The sequence below is a fragment of the Schistocerca americana genome, chromosome 10 (genome assembly GCF_021461395.2).
Source record: "Schistocerca americana isolate TAMUIC-IGC-003095 chromosome 10, iqSchAmer2.1, whole genome shotgun sequence".
NCBI lineage: Eukaryota > Metazoa > Arthropoda > Insecta > Orthoptera > Acrididae > Schistocerca > Schistocerca americana.
Window position 1 is genome coordinate 50,005,403 of NC_060128.1, and position 20,220 is coordinate 50,025,622.

The window sequence follows — 20,220 nt, forward strand, 5'->3', positions numbered from 1 at the left end:
CAAATCTTGTTAGGCACTTTAAATTTTTAAGGTTTTATCAAAATGGTGCTAATCATTATTTTTATTCAATTAATTGGTTAAAATCTATTTTGTTCCTGTTCCTTTGTCACGTCATATTAGTTGTCATATGAAATCATCATTCATCATTTGCCCTTGCCCCCCCCCCCCCCCCCCCCCCAGTCTTTCCCGACTTGGAATCCTTGCTCATGTGATTTTGATTATTGCTTTGACGTAATTGCTTTCATTTTATCATCTTACTTTTTGTCCATGTTATTGTATTTATTATTTCTATTTCTCATTTTGCTTGAATCTCATTTTCCTTATAATCCCTGCTTTTGTTAAATCATCAGCATCATCCACATTATTTTGTCCACAGTGGAATAGGAATTTATAATTTAAATGTTTGTATGATGATAGCCATCCAAAAAGATGTACATCTTGAAAGGAAAAATATATTCCTGACATAATTGCACCGCCAATGTAAGAATATTATATCATCTTTTGTTTTTTAACTGACTGATCGGCACTTTCAAATAGTTAGATATTATGGTAGATAAATAAAAATAATTAAATTCTCGTGTATAAAGTTTACTCGTGGAAAAAGAACGAACAATTGAGGAAGTTAAAATGTTATTTAAATGACATGACAAAAGAATACAAATAAAGGAAATTGCATGTAAACGAATAAAAATAGCGACTGGAGCCATTTCGACAAAGATTTAAAACCAAAAAATTTCAGTGCACCTGATGAGAGTCAGAGAGGATATAAAATGTAGACTGGCAATGGCAAGGAAAGCATTTCTGAAGAAGAGAAATTTGTTAACATCGAGTATAGATTTAAGTGTCAGGAAGTCGTTTCTGAAAGTATTTGTATGGAGTGTAGCCATGTATGGAAGTGAAACATGGACGATAAATAGTTTGGACAAGAAGAGAATAGAAGCTTTAGAAATGTGGTGCTACAGAAGAATGCTGAAGATTTGGTGGGTATATCACGTAACTAATGAGGAGGTATTGAATAGAATTGGGGAGAATAGGAGTTTGTGGCACAACTTGACTAGAAGAAGGGACCGGTTGGTAGGACATGTTCTGAGGCATCAAGGGATCACAAATTTAGCATTGGAGGGCAGTGTGGAGGGTAAAAATCATAGAGGGAGACCAAGAGATGAATACACTAAGCAGATTCAGAAGGATGTAGGTTGCAGTAAGTACTGGGAGATGAAGAAGCTTGCACACGATAGAGTAGCACGGAGAGCTGCATCAAACCAGTCTCAGGACTGAAGACGACAACAACAACGATGAGAGTCAAACCGACAACCTTTTGGATGTAATATCACTATGTAAACCATTACGCTATTCAAGTGGTCTCTAAATTGTTACTTTTTTTAAACCTATCATACAAAATTCCAAATTTATTTATTTATTTTTAGTGATTACTCACAAATGAAGACCACCAGGGTGAATGGCTGCAGAATGTGACTCCTCAAACTTTGAACTACATCGCCATATAGATATTTTTGGAAAGTCAATCCCACTGCTGGGGACTTCTCATTGTGAATATTACAAAGCCTGGACACAGGAGTACATGTATTGCTCTTACTTTTATTTCACCACATAATATAATGGCTGACCTGCTGCGAGTGGGCATCAGTGCCGTCAGCAGAGGACGCGCGTTCGTCTCCGCTGCCCCAGAGTTTCAGGCTATCCAGCTGGCCTTGTTCCTGTCGCCGCTCCTCACATTCCTTGCACCACACTACAACAGATCAGAGAACGAATGGCTAAGTTTGATCATCAAAATATAATATTTCCAACCTAACACAAATATCATATTGCAGTAAAACTACCACGTCCTCTTTGCAATACCAAATCGACACGAGATGTGAAATTTAATGCGTGCTTCACACTCGACAGATGAAATGGCATATACAGAATGCAAAATTAAGTTTATCTAAAGTAGTGTAATCAGATTAAAATTATTTAAGTTTAGAATGAAGTCCACAGCACAAAGGAGAGCAACTGTCACCTTTACGTAATTGTTCATTTGAGCATGTTTCAAATGTTTTAATGAAATACGGACCAGGAAAAGCAGAAGATCTGATAAATACGCTAAGCTACAAATGTGTACAAAATCGAGCAAAGTGGCATTAATAGGAAAATTCTCTTTATTTCCAAATTAAAAACCTAATGGAGCCTTTAGGTGCACACTGTACCACATTAACAGTTACCCAACTGACTGAATTTTTTGCACAACTTACGACTTCATGGAAGCGGGTCAAAATTAAACACATCTGTGATAAGACAGCAGTGTATTTATCGCAAATAACCTAAACAGATCCAATTTTGTGTTCGTCAAAGGTAATGGGAATAAAAAGATAAAAAATTCCACTTGACATCTGATTTGTATTTTATTTTATTTCTAATATTCTTTTAGCAATAATTTTGTTAGATTCACGTTGACTCCTCCTCTGCAAATGTGGAATTAAAAAGTATTCTAATATGTACCATTTTGTGTCAACAGCATTTGTTTTCCTCAATTGCGATGAAAAAACTTACATAGTTCCAACATAAAGTCTCATAACTGTCAATTAAATAATTTCTTAATTCTAATGTAATTTGGAGGGTATGTATGTACTTTATTAATTTTACAAATGTTCACTACTAAAAAAATGTATTGTAATGACGAAGAAGTACTGTAAAACTTTGTGGTAGAAACACTGACAAATTCAGGTATGGCAATAATATTGCAAGATGCAAGTGCCTGCAGGACAGAGAGGTGGAATAGTTGCAAGTTATCCATGGTGAAGTATGGACGCACAATGGCAATACTCGGTACTTAATTAAGTACGTACTGTCGATACGGTGTTTTGAGTACAGTAAGGGATGATAAATGGATGAGCGATCACACGTCTAGTCACAGTACAAATTGTGCAATAAAAATTGGCAATTGGAGTATTGGAAGAAGAATACTGTGTGGCCAAAGATATAAAAAGATGTTAGTTGAAAAGAAAAGCCTGTAGCCAATAAAATATTGCCACCGAATGCATTACTATGTCGCACCATCTGCAACTCGACACAAAGTAAGGTCGAACCCTGTAATTGATTATCCCACTTCACTAACCTTTGGAATGATCCTATCTTTTCAAACTGAGAGAAATTAAATTGTACTTGCCAGTTCAGTTGGCTTAAAATCAATCAGTTCATAAAACTAGGTGCAGTAATAATTAACTAAAGCTCATTGTGCATTGCGGTGTTCGTACTGGAATTTTTCAGTAACGGAGTAAAGCTGTGCCAACTGAAAGCAACCTCAAAAAACTGAAAGCAACTTCAAAAAAAAAAAAAAAACTGAAAGCAACTTAAAAAAAAAAAGAAACTGAAAGCAACTTAAAAACAAAAAACTGAAAGCAACTTAAAAACAAAAAACTGAAAGCAACTTCAAAAATTAAAAAAACTGAAAGCAACTTCAAAAAAAAACTGAAAGCAACTTCAAAAAAAACTGAAAGCAACTTCAAAAAAAACTGAAAGCAACTTCAAAAAAAAAAACTGAAAGCAACTTCAAAAAAAAACTGAAAGCAACTTTAAAAAAAACTGAAAGCAACTTTAAAAAAAACTGAAAGCAACTTTAAAAAAAAACTGAAAGCAACTTCAAAAAAACTGAAAGCAACTTCAAAAAACTGAAAGTAACTTCAAACTGATACTAAAGAAAATTTTTACTAAAGTGACTACTATCATTTTGTTGCATGTTTGCAAATATTAAAGCTATTTTAGTAATATTGATGTTGCCAAAGTTATTCTGTTAGTTAATAAAGTCATTATAATATTATTTATTACAAAACAGTGCTTAGTTGAAGGTATTTGCTTCACAAAACCTGACGACAAATAGCATTACAATGAGTGGTGTTGCTAAGTCCATTCACAACTTATGCAGTCATTGATGAGCTCTATTAATTATAAGGAATTCCCATACTTTAGTAACTGACTTAAATGCACTTTTTCATAAGTGGCTGTTCCATTCAAAGCTCACATGTGTTGACTTCTGTTCCTCTACTGCCTACCTTCACATTTGAGATTATTTACAAAATTTCAGTTTCAATTTCATAATTAACAATTTTAAGTGTTTCCTCGCTTTTGGGCTGGGAGCCAGAATTTATTATTCTGTAATTAAAATTACATTCAATGTCAACCATCAATTCAAAATTAAAACTAACTATAGAGTCACGTATTTCCTTACAAAATTCCTTTCTGATCATTGTCAAACATGACGAGTATCTGTGCAACAGCAATCAAGTTTTAATCTTGGTTGTATTCTTTTGGTTAGCATTATTTTTCAGAATCGATGCTTTTTCTCTAAAATACGGAACATGAGCGGAGATACTGAGTCACAATAGGCACAACAAAAAGATCAACACAATTATAGCTTTCGGCCATTAAGGCCTTCGTCAGGAATACACACACACACACACACACACACACACACACTGTAGTAACCAAAACCAACCGCGGGAACGCCTTGGGCTGCGGATCGGAGCCGGCAGGCGGGGAAGCCGACGGCGGTGGAGCACGTACCACCGGGTAAACACAAGGACGAGTCGGACGACAGACCAACGACAACTGACAATCACCAACTATGACCGACACAACAAGGAAGAGATAAACAATGGAGGCTTGCAGAAACCACAACACCAAACACCAACAGTAAATCCACTCGGAACCAGAGCCAGGCAAATGTCAGCAATGAGCAATGACCAGAACGCAGTACCGCCAAGATAGAGACGCAATCCAGAGCGAGTACCAGACTGACTGGACTAGGGCAGAGCGGGTCCCTATATACGAAACTGGAGGGAGCGGCTATTGGCCGTGGTCTGCACATGGTGTTGCGGTGACGCTCTCGCTGGACGGAAGAACCGCCACGGATGCGGAGCCCTCTATGGGCTGGCCACGTCCATTTGTTCTGGCGCGTGTCCGATTTCTGCAGCGGGAGGTACTAGACACACACACACACACACACACACACACACACACACACACACACACGACCATGGTCTCTGGCTGCTGAAGTCAGACTACGAGCAGCAGCAGATGATGGGAGAGGCAACCAGGTGGTGGGGGTAAGGAAGAGGCACGGGTCAGGAGGGGAGGAATAGCAGGGTATAGGGTGGGGAATGGTAAAGTGGTGCTATATGGCGAGTAGCAACTATCCTTTTCATTATTAACAATAACTCTGGCACAGTACAAAACACTCCTTTGTCACAGATATTCTTCAACTCCAACAATGACGGTACTCTGAGGATATACACAGAACATGAGAAACATTTGAAACTATTCTCGTTAGGGTTCCGTGCCTCATCTGTAAGAACAGAACCCTCATAGGATCGCTTTGGTGTCTGTCTATCTGAATGACAAGAACTGTTTTTCTCAGAAATGGGTAGATGTAGTAAGTTCAAATATACAGAGTGGCGCACGTAAAACCGGCCCGAACCGGAATGCGAATGCCCGTGAGTAGCACTACTAGCTTGTCAGTTTCTTTGCCACCTTCCAGCAGCAGTAGTGTGTGAGTAGTTGACACGGAAAGTAGTCATTTTAAACTGCATACTTCACTGTCATATGGACGAGGGTAAGCGTACACATTACTGTAACTGGTTGCTGGAAAATGTCACAGGGGGACATCTTGATCCGTTCCTCCTTTTTTCGACGGATGAAGCTCGGTTTCCTCTGTCTGGTCACGTTAATTCACAAAACACGAGACACTGGGCTACAGATAATCCCCATGGCATACTGCAAAAGCCATTACACAATTTAAAAATTGGTGTATAGTGTGCTGTGTCTGGTAACAGAATTATCGGGCCACTGTTCTTCAACGAAACTGTCAACATACATGTTTACTTGCAACTACACAATGAATTTTCGGCTCTGTTAACTCCAAACGAAAAATGTTGTGCATATTTCCAACAAGGTGGGCAACTTGTCATACGTCGGATTTGCCCTTGTTGTTGTTGTTGTTGTTGTTGTTGTCTTTGTGATCTTCAGTCCTGAGACTGGTTTGATGCAGCTCTCCATGCTATTCTATCCTGTGCATGCTTCTTCATCTCCCAGTACCTACTGCAACCTACATCCTTCTGAATCTGCTTAGTGTTTTCATCTCTTGGTCTCCCTCTACAATTTTTACCCTCTACACTGCCCTCCAGTACTAAATTGGCGATCCCTCGATGTCTCACAACATGTCCTACCAACCGATCCCTTCTTCTAGTCAAGTTGTGCCACAAACTCCTCTTCTCCCCAATTCTATTCAATACCTCCTCATTAGTTATGTGATCTACCCATCTAATCTTCAGAATTCTTCTGTTGCACCACATTTCTAAAGCTTCTATTCTCTTCTTGTCTAAGCTATTTATCCTCCACGTTTCACTTCCATACAAATACTTTCAAAAACGACTTCCTGACATTTAAATCTATACTCGATGTTAACAAATTTCTCTTGTTCAGAAATGCTTTCCTTGCCATTGCCAGTCTACATTTTATTTCCTCTCTACTTCGACCATCATCACTCATTTTGATCCCCAAATAGCAAAACTCCTTTACTACTTTAACACTCTCATTTCCTAATCTAATTCCCTCAGCATCACCCAACTTAATTCGACTACATTCCGTTATCCTCATTTTGCTTTTGTTGATGTTCATCTTATATCCTCCTTTCAAGACACTGTCCATTCCATTCAGCTACTCTTCCAAGGAGAACCTCAATGTTTTTATTTTACCCCTGCCACATTCATAATTTGAAAGAGAGTATTCCAGTCAACATTGTCAAAAGCTTTCTCTAAGTCTACAAATGGTAGAAACGTAGGTTTGCCTCTCCGTAATCTATCTTCTAAGATAAGTCGTAGGGTCAATATTGCCTCATGTGTTCGGATATTTCTACGGGATCCAAATTGATCTTTCCCAAAGTCTTAGTCACCAGATGGTAGAGTTTTGTCAGGACTGGCTCTCCCAAGGCTGTCAGTAGTTCTAATGGAATGTTGTCTACTCCTGGGGCCTTGTTTCGACTTAGGTCACCCGGCCTTCCCAACTTGTCACCATGTGACTGTGGTGTCACCGCCAGACACCACACTTGCTAGGTGGTAGCTTGAAAATCGGCCTCGGTCCATTAGTACATGTCGCACCCGCGTGTCGCCACTGTGTGATTGCAGACTGAGCGCCACCACAAGGCAGGTCTCGAGATATGGACTAGCACTCGCCCCAGTTGTACGGACGACGTAGCTAGCGACTACACTGACGAAGCCTCGCTCATTTGCAGAGCAGATAGTTAGAATAGCCTTCAGCTAAGTCAATGGCTACGACCTAGCAAGGCGCCATTAGTAACATTGCATGTATCTAAAGAGTCTCACTTGTATCGCCACAATCTCCAGATGTACCAAAAAGGATGGATTAAAGTTAAGTATTCAGAAGCTACGTACTTTTCTTTATAGCATTCATTACGTATCCTGTTTCAGACCTCACGCCCATCTGCGTGAGCGTAGCGCGTGCCTTTCGGCTTCCTCTCATTGTGTCTAGGCTGTCATGTCTAGAGACAACAGTGACTTTTACCTCTGGGGATTTCTAAAGGCTAGAGTCTACAGCAACAATCGCAGAACATTTGACACATTAAAAAAACAACATATGTGAAGAAATTTCGACCATTCCTGAAAGAGTACTGAAAAGTGTTTTCCTTAACATGCTTCAACGTGCACAACTTCGCTTCGATGTTGGTGGAGAACATGTTGAACACAGACTTTAAATTCCTTTCTAAAATATGCTTATTAAACTAATGAAAGTAAATCTGTTACTTAAACTGTTAATTACACAGTTAATAATGAAACTGTACAATAAAATTTTAAGAACACGATGATGTTCATTGATTTTCTTCATACATATTCCTTTCAGCACAGGGGCCGGTTTTATGTGCGCCACTCTGTATATCATATATTAAGTTCTGTGGTCCCTTGGAGGAGTAAAAATTTTGAGCTTCTAAGGCAATACAATTAAAAGATACAGCTATTTATGTATCATACTCAAAAACTCACTCATCACAAACAATAGGGTGCTTCCCACTGACCTCGATTCATGAAATTTGTCAAGAAGCAAGGTTTCACAGTATGCATAAAGGGAAAATTCAAAAAATTGTTAATTTGAAATTGTACCACGTGAAAAAAATTTTTGTTCATTTGTTATCCGCCCATCTGTCCTCCACTTCAACAGCTGCCACCCATTCCATACTATCATGTCCCTTCCGTACAGCCTAGCCACCTGTGGTCGTCGCATCTGCAGTGACGAGCAGTCCCTCTCAAAATATACCAAAGGTCTCACTGAAGCCTTCACTGACAGTAATTATCCTCCCATCCTTGTACAAAAACAAATCTCCCATACCTTATCTTTCCAGTCTCCCACCACCTCCCAAAGTCCCACAGTCCGGCCACAGGGGAGCATTCCCCTAGTAACTCAGTACCATTCGGGACTGGAGCAACCGAATTACATTCTCCGCAAGGGTTTCGGTTACCTCTCGTCGTGCCCCGAAATGAGAAACGTCCTGCCCACTATCCTTCCCACCCCTCCTACCGTGGTATTCCGCTGTCCACCGAACCTACACAATATACTCGCCCATCCTTACACAACCCACAATCCCTTACCTCATGGCTCATACCCCTGTAATAGACCTAGATGCAAGACCTGTCCCATACATCCTCCTACCACCACCTACTCCAGTCCGGTCACTAACACCACCTATCCCATCAAAGGCAGGTCTACCTGTGAAACCAGTCATGTGATTTACAAGTCAAGCTGCAACCACTGTGCTGCATTCTACGTAGGCACGACAACCGCCAAGCTGTCTGTCCGTACGAGCGGCCACCGACAAACTGTGGCCGAGAAACGAGTGGACCACCCTGTTGCTGAACACGCTGCCAAACGTGATATCCCTCATCTCAGTGACTGCTTCACAGCCTGTGCCGTACGGATCCTTCCCACCGACACCAGCTTTTCTGAATTGCGCATTTGTGAACTTTCCCTGCAATACATCCTACGTTCCCGTAACCCTCCTGGCCTCAACCTTCATTAAGTCACTGTCCTCACACATCCAGCCCCCTCCCTGTTCCCATTCCAGCACTACACAGCCGTCATTTCACAGCCACACCCGGTCTTTTAATTTTGTTTTATTTCTCTCCTTTCTGGTACTTACCCAGCCCCCTCCGCACCTTCTCTCCTGCCCTCCGTCTAAACTGCAACACTTGACCGTCCGCCACTCCCACCACACTATCCCCCCCCCCCTCCCCGCTCCAGCCCCCCTCCTTACCCTCACCCAGTCGCCCCTCCCATCATGCACTGGTGCTGCTGTTTGCAGTGTGGTCTTAGCTCTCTGAAACTGCAGATGTGTGTGTGTGTGTGTGTGTGTGTGTGTGTGTGTGTGTGTCTACTGCTGACAAAAGCCTTAATGGCCAAAAGCTTTAATTGTGTGAATCTTTTTATTGTGTCTATCGCAACTCAGCATCTCCGCTGTATGGTGAGTAGCAACTTTCCATGTCTGGTACTGTTACATTCCATCCTGGATTTTCCATTGTTTGATTAAATTGTAATTATACCAGATAAAACAGTATCTTTCGCCATTTGAACAATACACCGTATTCAGCAGGCATCAAATGCTTAATAGGTTAACATTACTACACGCAAACATAAAATGTGAGTTGTAGTCGTGATTTTAATAAGTAAATAAAACATGTTCTACTAAATCTTCTATCCTTACGCATATACATTGAGGTCTCTGGCTCACTTCTTTTTGTATGTCCTGGCTAGTCTGAAGATAAACTATAAACATTTTGATACAGTCTTTGATTTCTCAGAACCAATATCTTGCCAGTATCGATATTGATAACGGGCAAAAATCGTTCAGATTTTCATTTCCCACGATGGATGAACTATCTACATACAATATTAAGTTTGCACAGAATGCTCAGTGCACGAACCCTACTTGCACTCGGCTCATTTTTTAGTAAAATGGTGATTTCAATTCTCTTAAGTATGACTCTTCCCCTCATAGGCATCACAAGAATAGGTTAAGACATACAGGGACTTCGCAGTAGGACAAGTTGTTCCAAACTTTGGATTCGGAGAGAGGAAGGTGAAAGAACAGAACCGAAAGCAACGCCGGTCACTTACATCATTTTTTAATGTCAAATTTTTCAATGCATAAAAGTGTGAAGTACAAATAATATTTGGTGGTAAATCATGATCATCTTGTTCACAATTACTTTAGGAGTTTTACTGTTTAAGCAAAGTTTTGCAATACAGATGCAGATTAAGGGGCACATGTCCTAATTCCACAATTCTGACCCGAGACTATATTTGTATCGAATACTGACACACTGTTTTATTTATGAAGAAAGGAAGCCAGTCCTACTCCAGCCCACATTCAACTTAAGCAGTTGCAAAACGACACGTGCCCCTTTAACACTGCCTGTCTCAGTCACGAGCTGAAGCAGGGCTTCTCCACAAATGAAGCTCTGCGTCGGTATTGCAAATATCATCTCGAGTCAAAACCAGAATTCTGACTTGTGGCCCTCTACCTCTCAGGTATGGAGGATACATTCTACTATGACACCTGCTGTAGATAAATCACTACAGAACCACAAGAACAATAACGTAAATACTTACTAAACTGAAAGCTAAGAGGAAAGTGATCATTATTTTTTTTAATAAAATTTGTACAGGAGAATGTGAATAACACTTTTAAAATTTGCGATTACTACGGCTAGGATTTTTATGGTAGGGCCTCTGTTTTCTAGTAAGACTGACATGTCCTTCAATACATATAAATGCTTGTTATGAAAAAAAAAAAACTATATGAATTACTAACAATATAAGGAAAAGGATAGATTGCTACTCACCATAAAGATAAAACGTTGAGTTGCAGACAGGCACAATGAAAAGACTGTTACTCATTCAGCTTTCAGCCAAAGCTTTCTTCACAAAAGACACACACACACACACACACACACACACACACACACACACACACATTCACATACAGGCAAGCACACCACACACACACGACTGCCATCTCCAGCAGCTTGTACCAGAATGAATTTCCTACCATTGTTGATATTCTAACATGGAGTTTCCTTTAGATGAATTATTGTAATTTGTTACATCACTATGAAATCAAAAGTATCAGGATACCTGAGTGAAAATGACTAACAAGTTCATTGTGCCCTCCATCGGTAATGCTGGAATTCAATATGATGTTCGCCCACCCTTAGCCTAGATGACAGCTTCCACTCTCACAGGCATACATTCATCAGGTGTTGGAAGGTTTCTCGGGGAATGGCAGCCCATTCTTCACAGAGTGCTGCACTGAGGAGAGGTAATGATGTCTGTCGGTGAGGTCTGGCATGAAGACAGCGTTCCAAAACATACCAGAGGTGTTCTATGGGATTCAGGTCAGGACTCTGTGCATTACAGGAATGTTATTGTCATGTAACCAATCCGCCACAGGCCGTGCATTATGAACAGAAGCTCGATCGTGTTGGAAGATGCAATCCCCATCCCCAAATTGCTCTTCAACAGTGGGAAGCAGGAAGGTGCTTAAAACATCAATGTTGGCCTGTGCTGTGATAGTGCCACGCAAAACAACAAGGGGTGCACACCCCCTCCATGAAAAACACAACCACGCCATAACACCACCACCTCCGAATTTTACTGTTGGCACTACACATGCTGGCAGATGACTTTCATTGGGCATTTGCCATACCCACACCCTGCCATCAGATTGCCACACAGTGTAATGTGGTTCTTCACTCAACGCAACTTTTCCCACTGTTAAATCGTCCAATGTTTACGAACCTTACACCGAGTGAGGCACCGTTTGGCATTTATCGGCGTGATGTGTGGCTTATGAGCTGCTGCTCGACCGTGAAATCCAAGTTTTCTCACCTCCCGTCTAACTGTCATAGTACTTGCAGTGGATCCTGATGTAGTTTGGAATTCCTGTGTGACGGTCTGGATGCCTATAACACATTACGACCCTCTTCAACTGTCGGCAGTATCTGTCAGCCGACACACAGAGTCGGCACGTGCGCTTTTGTGCGGTACACGTCCCTTCAGATTTCCACTTCATTATCACACTGGAAACAGTGAACCTAGGGATGTTTAAGAGTGTGGAAATCTCACATACAGACATACGACACAAGTGATACCCCATCACCTGACCACGTTCGAAGTCTGTGTGTTCCGCGGATTGCCCCATTCTGCTCTCTCACGATGCCTGATGACTACTGAGGTCACCGATATGGAATACCAGACAGTAGGTGGCAGCACAATGCACCTAATATGAAAAACATATGTTTTTGGGGTGCCCGGATACTTTTGATCAGATACTGTATTTATGCACATAGGGCTATTTTTCTGAGAGGGTGTATTTTAGTAAGTCAATCGTCATATTCATTATATTTTCACTCCTTCAAAAAGAAAATTACTGCAATTTCTTTCTATCATGTTACGTTATTAAATTACCCAGCTCTGTTTCCTGGAAAATGACAAACACCTACCTTCCTCCCCTATTCTGTTTGAATTCACAATACGGACTTCACTCTTACACAACACCGAGCTTGTAAAGCCTATTGTTACTCTAGGAGCAGATGGCTGCTTAAGCCATTCTGGACCCTGGAATGCAGGTAAGTGTCTGTAACACTCAGTCTTGTTGAAGTCTTATATGCGTACAGAAAAAATGCCTGAAGTGAAGTAAGGTATTCAAATAAAATTACACCAGCTGATATCTGAATACGGGGACAAAGTATTTTCTACTTACGGTAAAATAATACAAAGTGTGTGTCATAAGAGTAACTGCAGAGAATTCATTTCAAACCAAGCAGTACGTGCCAACACAAAAGCAGAAATTTGGCAGAAATTTGGCGCACAACGAACTGAAAATAGAGAAACACTACAGCGGATGCTCCTATGGGGTATCTCACCACTCTTATTCACCATTCTATAAGAAACTCATGTTGACATTCCCTTATGTGAACCGAACCATTCAAAATTTCATGAAGTTTTACAAAAATACAAAGGGATATCTCTTCCCGATTCTTCCATATTACGATAGGACTATGTCAGCCGAAGCTGCGAATAAACAATGTGCCAAATCAGGTAATGGATTGTGAATAAAAAAATGTGAGTATCAATTAATGAAACTGCAAATTCTACAGGAAGATATATTGCAAATTTCATGTGGGAACTTTGTAAAAAGATTGCTAGGCAAAAAGTTTCTAACGTGTGAATATTTAGAAAAAGTTATTTTTTTCCACCATTAGTAAATTGTTCAACAAATCGACGGGAGCTATATGACCCGAAGGCATTAATTATGATACTGTGCTTTTCTTTGTGAGTTTAAAGCTGGTAGAATGAATGTTCACAACGAACAAGAGAGTGGGTGTCCCTCAATCTTGACTGAGGAGATGGTGAAAAAGATCAAAGAAATGGTCTGTTGCCTGTGTTCATCTCATTCAAGGTCAATGTTTTCAAATGTCTCCTGCAAGAAATCGTTACTGAAACACGAAGTTTTCAAAAAAAATGTATGAGAGGTGGAAACCAAATCCACTTACAAATCAATACAAACCCAAGAGGATGGCATTTTAACAGCAATTTTTCGAAAGTGAACAATTCTGTGACTCTACTGTGACTGTTGCCTAAATTTGGGTGACACACATCATCTCCGAGATGAAAAGACAATCAGTGCAGTGACAGCATCTTCCCCCCCCCCCCTCCTCCCCCCTGTTAGGAAAAACATTTGGCCAAAAAAATCATGGCCTCTGTCTCTAGGAATTGTAAAAGAATTCTTATTGAATTTTTACCCCAGAAGATGTGGTATTATGAAAATTACGGAGGATGATACAGAACAAAACTGTGGCAATATAACAAATGGAGTGAGCTAACTGCACGTTCCCACATAGCCGTGCAACTAACCAACACACCGATTCATTTTGTTGGGACATGGTCGTCCACCTTCCTAACATCCTTGACTTGGCACCTTCACATTTTTAACTTTTCATCCCTCTGAAGTTGCTTGTGGGCAGGAAAAGGTTTTTTTACCAGCGACGAGGTACAGAATGCTGTCGAGCAGTGAGCCAAAGAGGCAGCAGGAGACTTTTCTGATGAGTGTATCAGAGAGCTCGACCCTTAACTCACGAAGTGCATCGAGAACAGAGGTGACTACATCAAAAAGCAGTGTGATGTATATCTGTGAAAAATCGAAATTCTTAAAATATATTACCTTTTTCCTTTTTTAAATAATGGAAACTCTAGGTGAGAGTATCAACAATGTAGGAAAAGGCAGACTGCTACTTACCACAAAGGAGATGTGTTAGGTTGCAGACAGGCACAATTAAAAGACACTTACATAAAGCTTGCAGTCACAGCCTTCGTCAGCAAAAGAGAAAAACATACCATGTATACACACAAGCGAGCACATACGGTCACCGACTCCTGCAGCTTGGGCCGGAATGTTGACAGTCACATGCTGAAAGCTTTATGCAAGTGTCTTTTAATTGGCCCGTCTCCAACTTAATGTGTCTTCTTTACGGTAAGCAGCAATATATCTTTTCCTACATTGTTTATATTACCTTTTTGATTTTTAAGTAATTGGTGTTAATTTCTGTAGATGCTTTTTATACCAATATGCAAATGGTCAGTATCCCGCTACATCTAATGCTGAGTAGCCAATCTATTTTGCCCTCCATCTCACAGACACAATGCATGTATAATATCTGCTATTTTTACAGACATGACGAAACAGGGTGTATATGCGGACAAGAAAAAAAAAAAAAAAAATATTCCCTGATTTTTCTCAGATCTCCCGGTTAAAAATGCACTTTATCCCCCACATGAAAATACACTTCTTCCAAGGTGAAAATGCACTTTTTTCACAATAAGTGACAGTGTGCTTTCCCTCGGAGCTATAAAAACATCAATCCTTCGAATGGTAAAGGTTTTATACACCAGCGAGAACTTCCCGGCTATTTAGAAAACACGCCAAGGTGAAAGAAAAGAAACACATTTTCGAAAGATCTTTGAGGTGCAGCAACATTTACGGTACATACTGTCATATTAGGAAAGTATAAATTCGAATTCTGCCAAACACAGCACGTTAGTTTCCGAAGTGTTGAAACAGAAATTGCAGTGCGCTATTGTAAGCCAATCGTAGGTCATGTTACGTGATCTCTTCAGCCAATTATAGCAGATATTCAGAGCACAGGACACGTGATGTAGTCAGCAAATGGCAACATCACTGTTAAGTAGTGTGAACACACAAATAGGAAAAGTTAATGGTTTAAATTAAACACAGTATTGCTGCAAGAAAAGCTACAGTTTCACATATAACACTGATCTTGAAGAAGAATAATAAGCCACAGGAAAATGTAAGCTTTCACATATAACATTGGTCATTTTAGCGTGTATTAGGTTTTAAGATACACCACACAAATGTGCCAGTACAATATTAAACAATGAGATTAATGTCTGGTCTTCTGGGCTCAAAATTATTCTAAGTGGCTGGTCCTGAAAGTTTTAAGTTTTAAATGAGAGTCAAATACTCTGTATTTAAGAAATTCATTGCAGATTCTCACACATAACACAGTTCACCTTGTGTAAAAGAAAATTTCCATCAAAAATAAAGCTTTTCGAAGAACTATTCACAATATTTTTCCACGATCTCTTAAGATGTGGGTTCGTTTTAGCAGCTGCCAGAGAGAACCGGCAAACAGGTGTTACCGCGCACGGGCAGTTACGATGACACAGGAAGCCCGTATGTTCGTACACGTAATAGCATTAAGAAATCTTACATGACGTCATAAACAAAATAGGAGATCAGAGGTTACTCCAAGAGCATCAGAATATAATAAACCGTATTAAAATGCATAATTCGGCTTAAAGCACTCATTCACATCTCCAGATTCACAATGAAGTAAACCCCCAACCTGATACTCTCAGTGTGCTTTTCGGGATTCAAATTTCCTCGGAGTACCAGTACTGTATTGTCTCACGTCTGATTCATTTTTTTGGCATGACAACACATGTGCCTGAAGAAGAAAATGTGCACTTGAAATTCAGTGAACAACTGAAACAAGCAGATACTGTGGAATGAAACACTTTGTTTCTTATAAACTGACTGCATCTGCACAATTAATAAAAGTCACATTTATTTAACAAACCGACAAATAAAACTTCATTGCTGTGCCAGGCGATTAATGCTTAACTGCCAAAAATGTGGAAATAAAATAATATCAGAAAACTAAAACTAATAACAGCCTTCTGTATCTATGCGCACGTATTTTAATTGACTCGAAAGCACCACGCCACAGAAATCCGTTTTGCTTTCATTTGACGTGTGGACTGTAAATGAAGAGGAAATAGGGCATCAGGAAACAGCAAAATGACTAAACAAAAACACGGGTCACTATCCCCTTCCCCACTAAAACCCAGACTGGTCTGCGCACGCACGATTCTGGCAGCTTGGGCTCGCCACAAAAATGTTTCTGTGTAGCACAACTGCTTCTCGATACTGCTGCAGCCACACTTCAAGTAGCAACAAGCAGGAGAGGGCACTGCTCGTACGCAACTCAACTCCGCACGCACCCGCTGGCAACTGCTCAAAATGAACTTAATGTAAACAGTTGTGACGCCCCACTCATTGGAAGCAGTTTGCTGTTACGAAGTATTCCGTAGTCTTTGTCCTAAAGCCTTTGACACATTTTGCTGTTTATCAGTTCTTACCAGTCAAAATTGCAAAAATTTAACTGAAGACTAAAACAATGAAAAATTCCCAAATTTCTAGAAAATTCCTGGGTTTTTCCTGGATTTCCCGGTCGTCCTGGAGTGTATACACGCTGCATAACTTGTGGGATATGTTTTGGTGTAAACCACATGTACAGCTGAGAACTAGCTCCAAAACACAACCACGTTTCTGCTTTTTAGTACACATATGTTGCATCTGCTGTTGCTAGAGATGCACTCACTGACTGTGACCACCATAACAATTACATCAAAATGGTAGCCACACTTCCATGTTGTTGTTGTTCTCCACGCTACTCTATCCTGTGCAAGCTTCTTCATCTCCCAGTACCTACTGCAACCTACATCCTTCTGAATCTGCTTAGTGTATTCATCTTTTGGTCTCCCTCTACGATTTTTACCCTCCACGCTGCCCTCCAATACTAAATTGGTGATCCCTAGATGCCTCAGAACACGTCCTACCAACCGATCCCTTCTTCTTGTCAAGTTGTGCCACAACCTCCTCTTCTCCCCAATCCTACTCAGTACCTCCTCATTAGTTATGTGATCTACCCACCTAATCTTTAGCATTCTTCTGTAGCACCACATTTCGAAAGCTTCTATTCTCTTCTTGTCCAAACTATTTATCATCCATGTTTCACTTCCATACATGGCTACACTCCATACATATACTTTCAGAAACGACTTCCTGACACTTAAATCTATACTCAATATTAACAAATTTCTCTTCTTCAGAAACGCTTTCCTTGCCATTGCCAGTCTACATTTTATATCCTCTCTACTTCGACCACCATTAGTTATTTTGCTCCCCAAAGAGCAAAACTCCTTTACTACTTTAAGTGTCTCATTTCCTAATCTAATTCCCTCACCATCACCCGAATTAATTCGACTCACATTCCATTATCCTTGTTTTGCTTTTGTTGATGTTCATCTTACATCCTCCTTTCAAGACACTATCCATTCTGTTCAGCTGCTCTTCCAAGTCCTTTGCTGTCTCTGACAAAATTACAATGTCATCGGCGAACCTCAAAGTTTTTATTTCTTCTCCATGGATTTTAATTCCGACTCCAAATTTTTCTTTTGTTTCCTTTACTGCTTGCTCAATATACAGATTGAACAACGTCGGAGAGAGGCTACAACCCTGTCTCACTCCCTTCCCAACCACTGCTTCCCTTTCATGTCCCTCGACTCTTATAACTGCAATCTGGTTTCTGTACAAATTGTAAATAGCCATTCGCTCCCTGTATTTTACCCCTGCCCCCTTCAGAATTTGAAAGAGAGTATTCCAGTCTACATTCTCAAAAGCTTTCTCTAAGTCTACAAATGCTAGAAACGTAGGTTTGCGTTTCCTTAATCTAGCTTCTAAGATAAGTCATAGGGTCAGTATTGCCTCACGTGTTCCCATATTTCTACGGAATCCAAACTTATCTTCCCCAAGGTCAGCTTCTACCAATTTCTCCATTCGTCTGTAAAGAATTCGCATTAGTATTTTGCAGCCGTGACTTATTAAACTGATAGTTCGTTAATTTTCACATTTGTCAACGTCTGCTTTCTTTGGGATTGGAATTATTATATTCTTCTTGAAGTCTGAGGGTATTTCACCTGTCTCATACATCTTGCTCACCAGATGGTAGAGTTTTGTCAGGACAGGCACACAAACTTCCATATGCTTCATGTATCTGAACCACACTTTTACTTGTTTCAATCAGTACCACAGCAACAATTACTGACATATGAATAATTATATGGAGTATCAAAAAATTTTGGGAGTGTACAGTAGATTTCTCAGTCGGAGGACACAGTACATCATATTGAGACGGAAAGTCGTCAACAGATGTAGAAGCAGCTTCGGGTGTGACCCAGGTTAGTGTCTTCAAAGCCTTGTTGGTCATGTTGTGTATTGATGACTTGGCAAAAAAAAAAAAAAAAAAAGGGTACACTGAGAATTATTGCAGATGATGCTGTTTTCTATAATAAAGTATTACTTTAAAAAGAAACAGAGAGAGAGAGAGAGAGAGAGAGAGAGAGAGAGAGAGAGAGAGAGAGAGACACGAATATAGAACATGCTATCATTTGAAAGTGGCGCATAGATAGACCCCTCCTTTTTAGTGTTCAGAAATGTAAAATTATGCACGTCACAAAAAGTAGTATCCTATGACTACAACATCAATAAGTCACAGTTGGAATGAGTCAACTCTTTGAAATACCTGTGTAAAAAAATTTGCAAAGATATGAAATACAGGGTCATTATAATTAAAATGTCACTACTTGAGCCACTATAAATGGAAAACTATTTTCTGTACGCCTATCCAACTTTACAGGAATGATGTTCAGACTGCGTGCTGCCAGATCTGCGTCGGCAGTAGCGTCAGTGTCACAACTTGCCGCTAGGTGCCAGTACCGGTACGGTGACCTGGAGTCGAAACACGAGTGTCAGAGTGTGCATTACAGTTTCTAAAAACCCTACTACAACAAAAGTCAAAATTTAATAATGATTGTGGTGTTGCTCACGCTGCTAAATACTGCATTTTCGGGCAACAACATAGTTATTGTGTGGCAGGTGTCATTAGAGCACAGTTAATAAAGTCATTTCATGTAATAATGAATAAACTAGTGACTCATCTTTTCGTGTTTCCCACGCTGATCTCATTGTAAAATCATGGCTCAATCGTCGAAAATCTAGGTGGTGGTGATTCCAAGCTCGGATGCAAAGAGGCCTAGGTTTTATTCTGCTATATTCAAAAGTTTTATAGATGTGTTTCACAAACCATTCTTGAAGATTAAACCTTTGAAACTTAGCACAATGGTGATGTAAAAAAAATAATCAGCACTCCGAATTTAAGTTACACTTCCTTTTAATTGCTTTTATTGCAATATCGCGTAACACACAAAACATCACTCCACAATACAAAACATACTTGAAAACATCCCCATCACAGTCACTGTTAAAGTTCGCATTTTATAAGCTGACTACAATATGCGCCTTTCCAACATGACGTCCAACACTTGACTTTTTCAAGGTCTGACTCACTAACAACTAACCAACTAGTAATCGCTTATGCACCCAAAAATCATAGTTACAAGTATGACAAAGATCATAGTGGCAAAAGAAAGAATACACATAAGAATAATATCATTGCAATATAAACATATCGATGTATCAAAGTACCTCTACATTAATGAAATCAAATCTGAATGTTGTCTCAGAAATACGTTAACTACTTTACAGAAACACAGTAGAATATTGCTGGTATCGAGAGGTTCAGGTGAGGTGCCATAATGGTTACGTAATTCAAGTACCATTTCAGTTGCAGATAGTTGACACGGGTCTGACGAGGTGAGCAGGGCTTCGTCGAAACTGAAGCAACAGTGCCGACACTGTCGTCTGTAATTATTACCGCATTAAAGAAATACAGAGAG

At 40.0% G+C, this 20,220-nt stretch overlaps 1 protein-coding gene across 2 annotated transcripts in view; it reads right to left on the reverse strand.

The window, feature by feature from the left end:
* Positions 1-20,220, reverse strand: part of LOC124552608 (protein spindle-F) — a 154,017-nt gene that overhangs the window by 36,163 nt on the left and 97,634 nt on the right. For both annotated transcript variants that reach the window (XM_047126935.1, XM_047126934.1), the window contains exon 6: positions 1,629-1,750. In XM_047126935.1, coding sequence (XP_046982891.1) covers positions 1,629-1,750 — 122 coding nt within the window. The remainder of the gene's footprint in view (positions 1-1,628; positions 1,751-20,220) is intronic.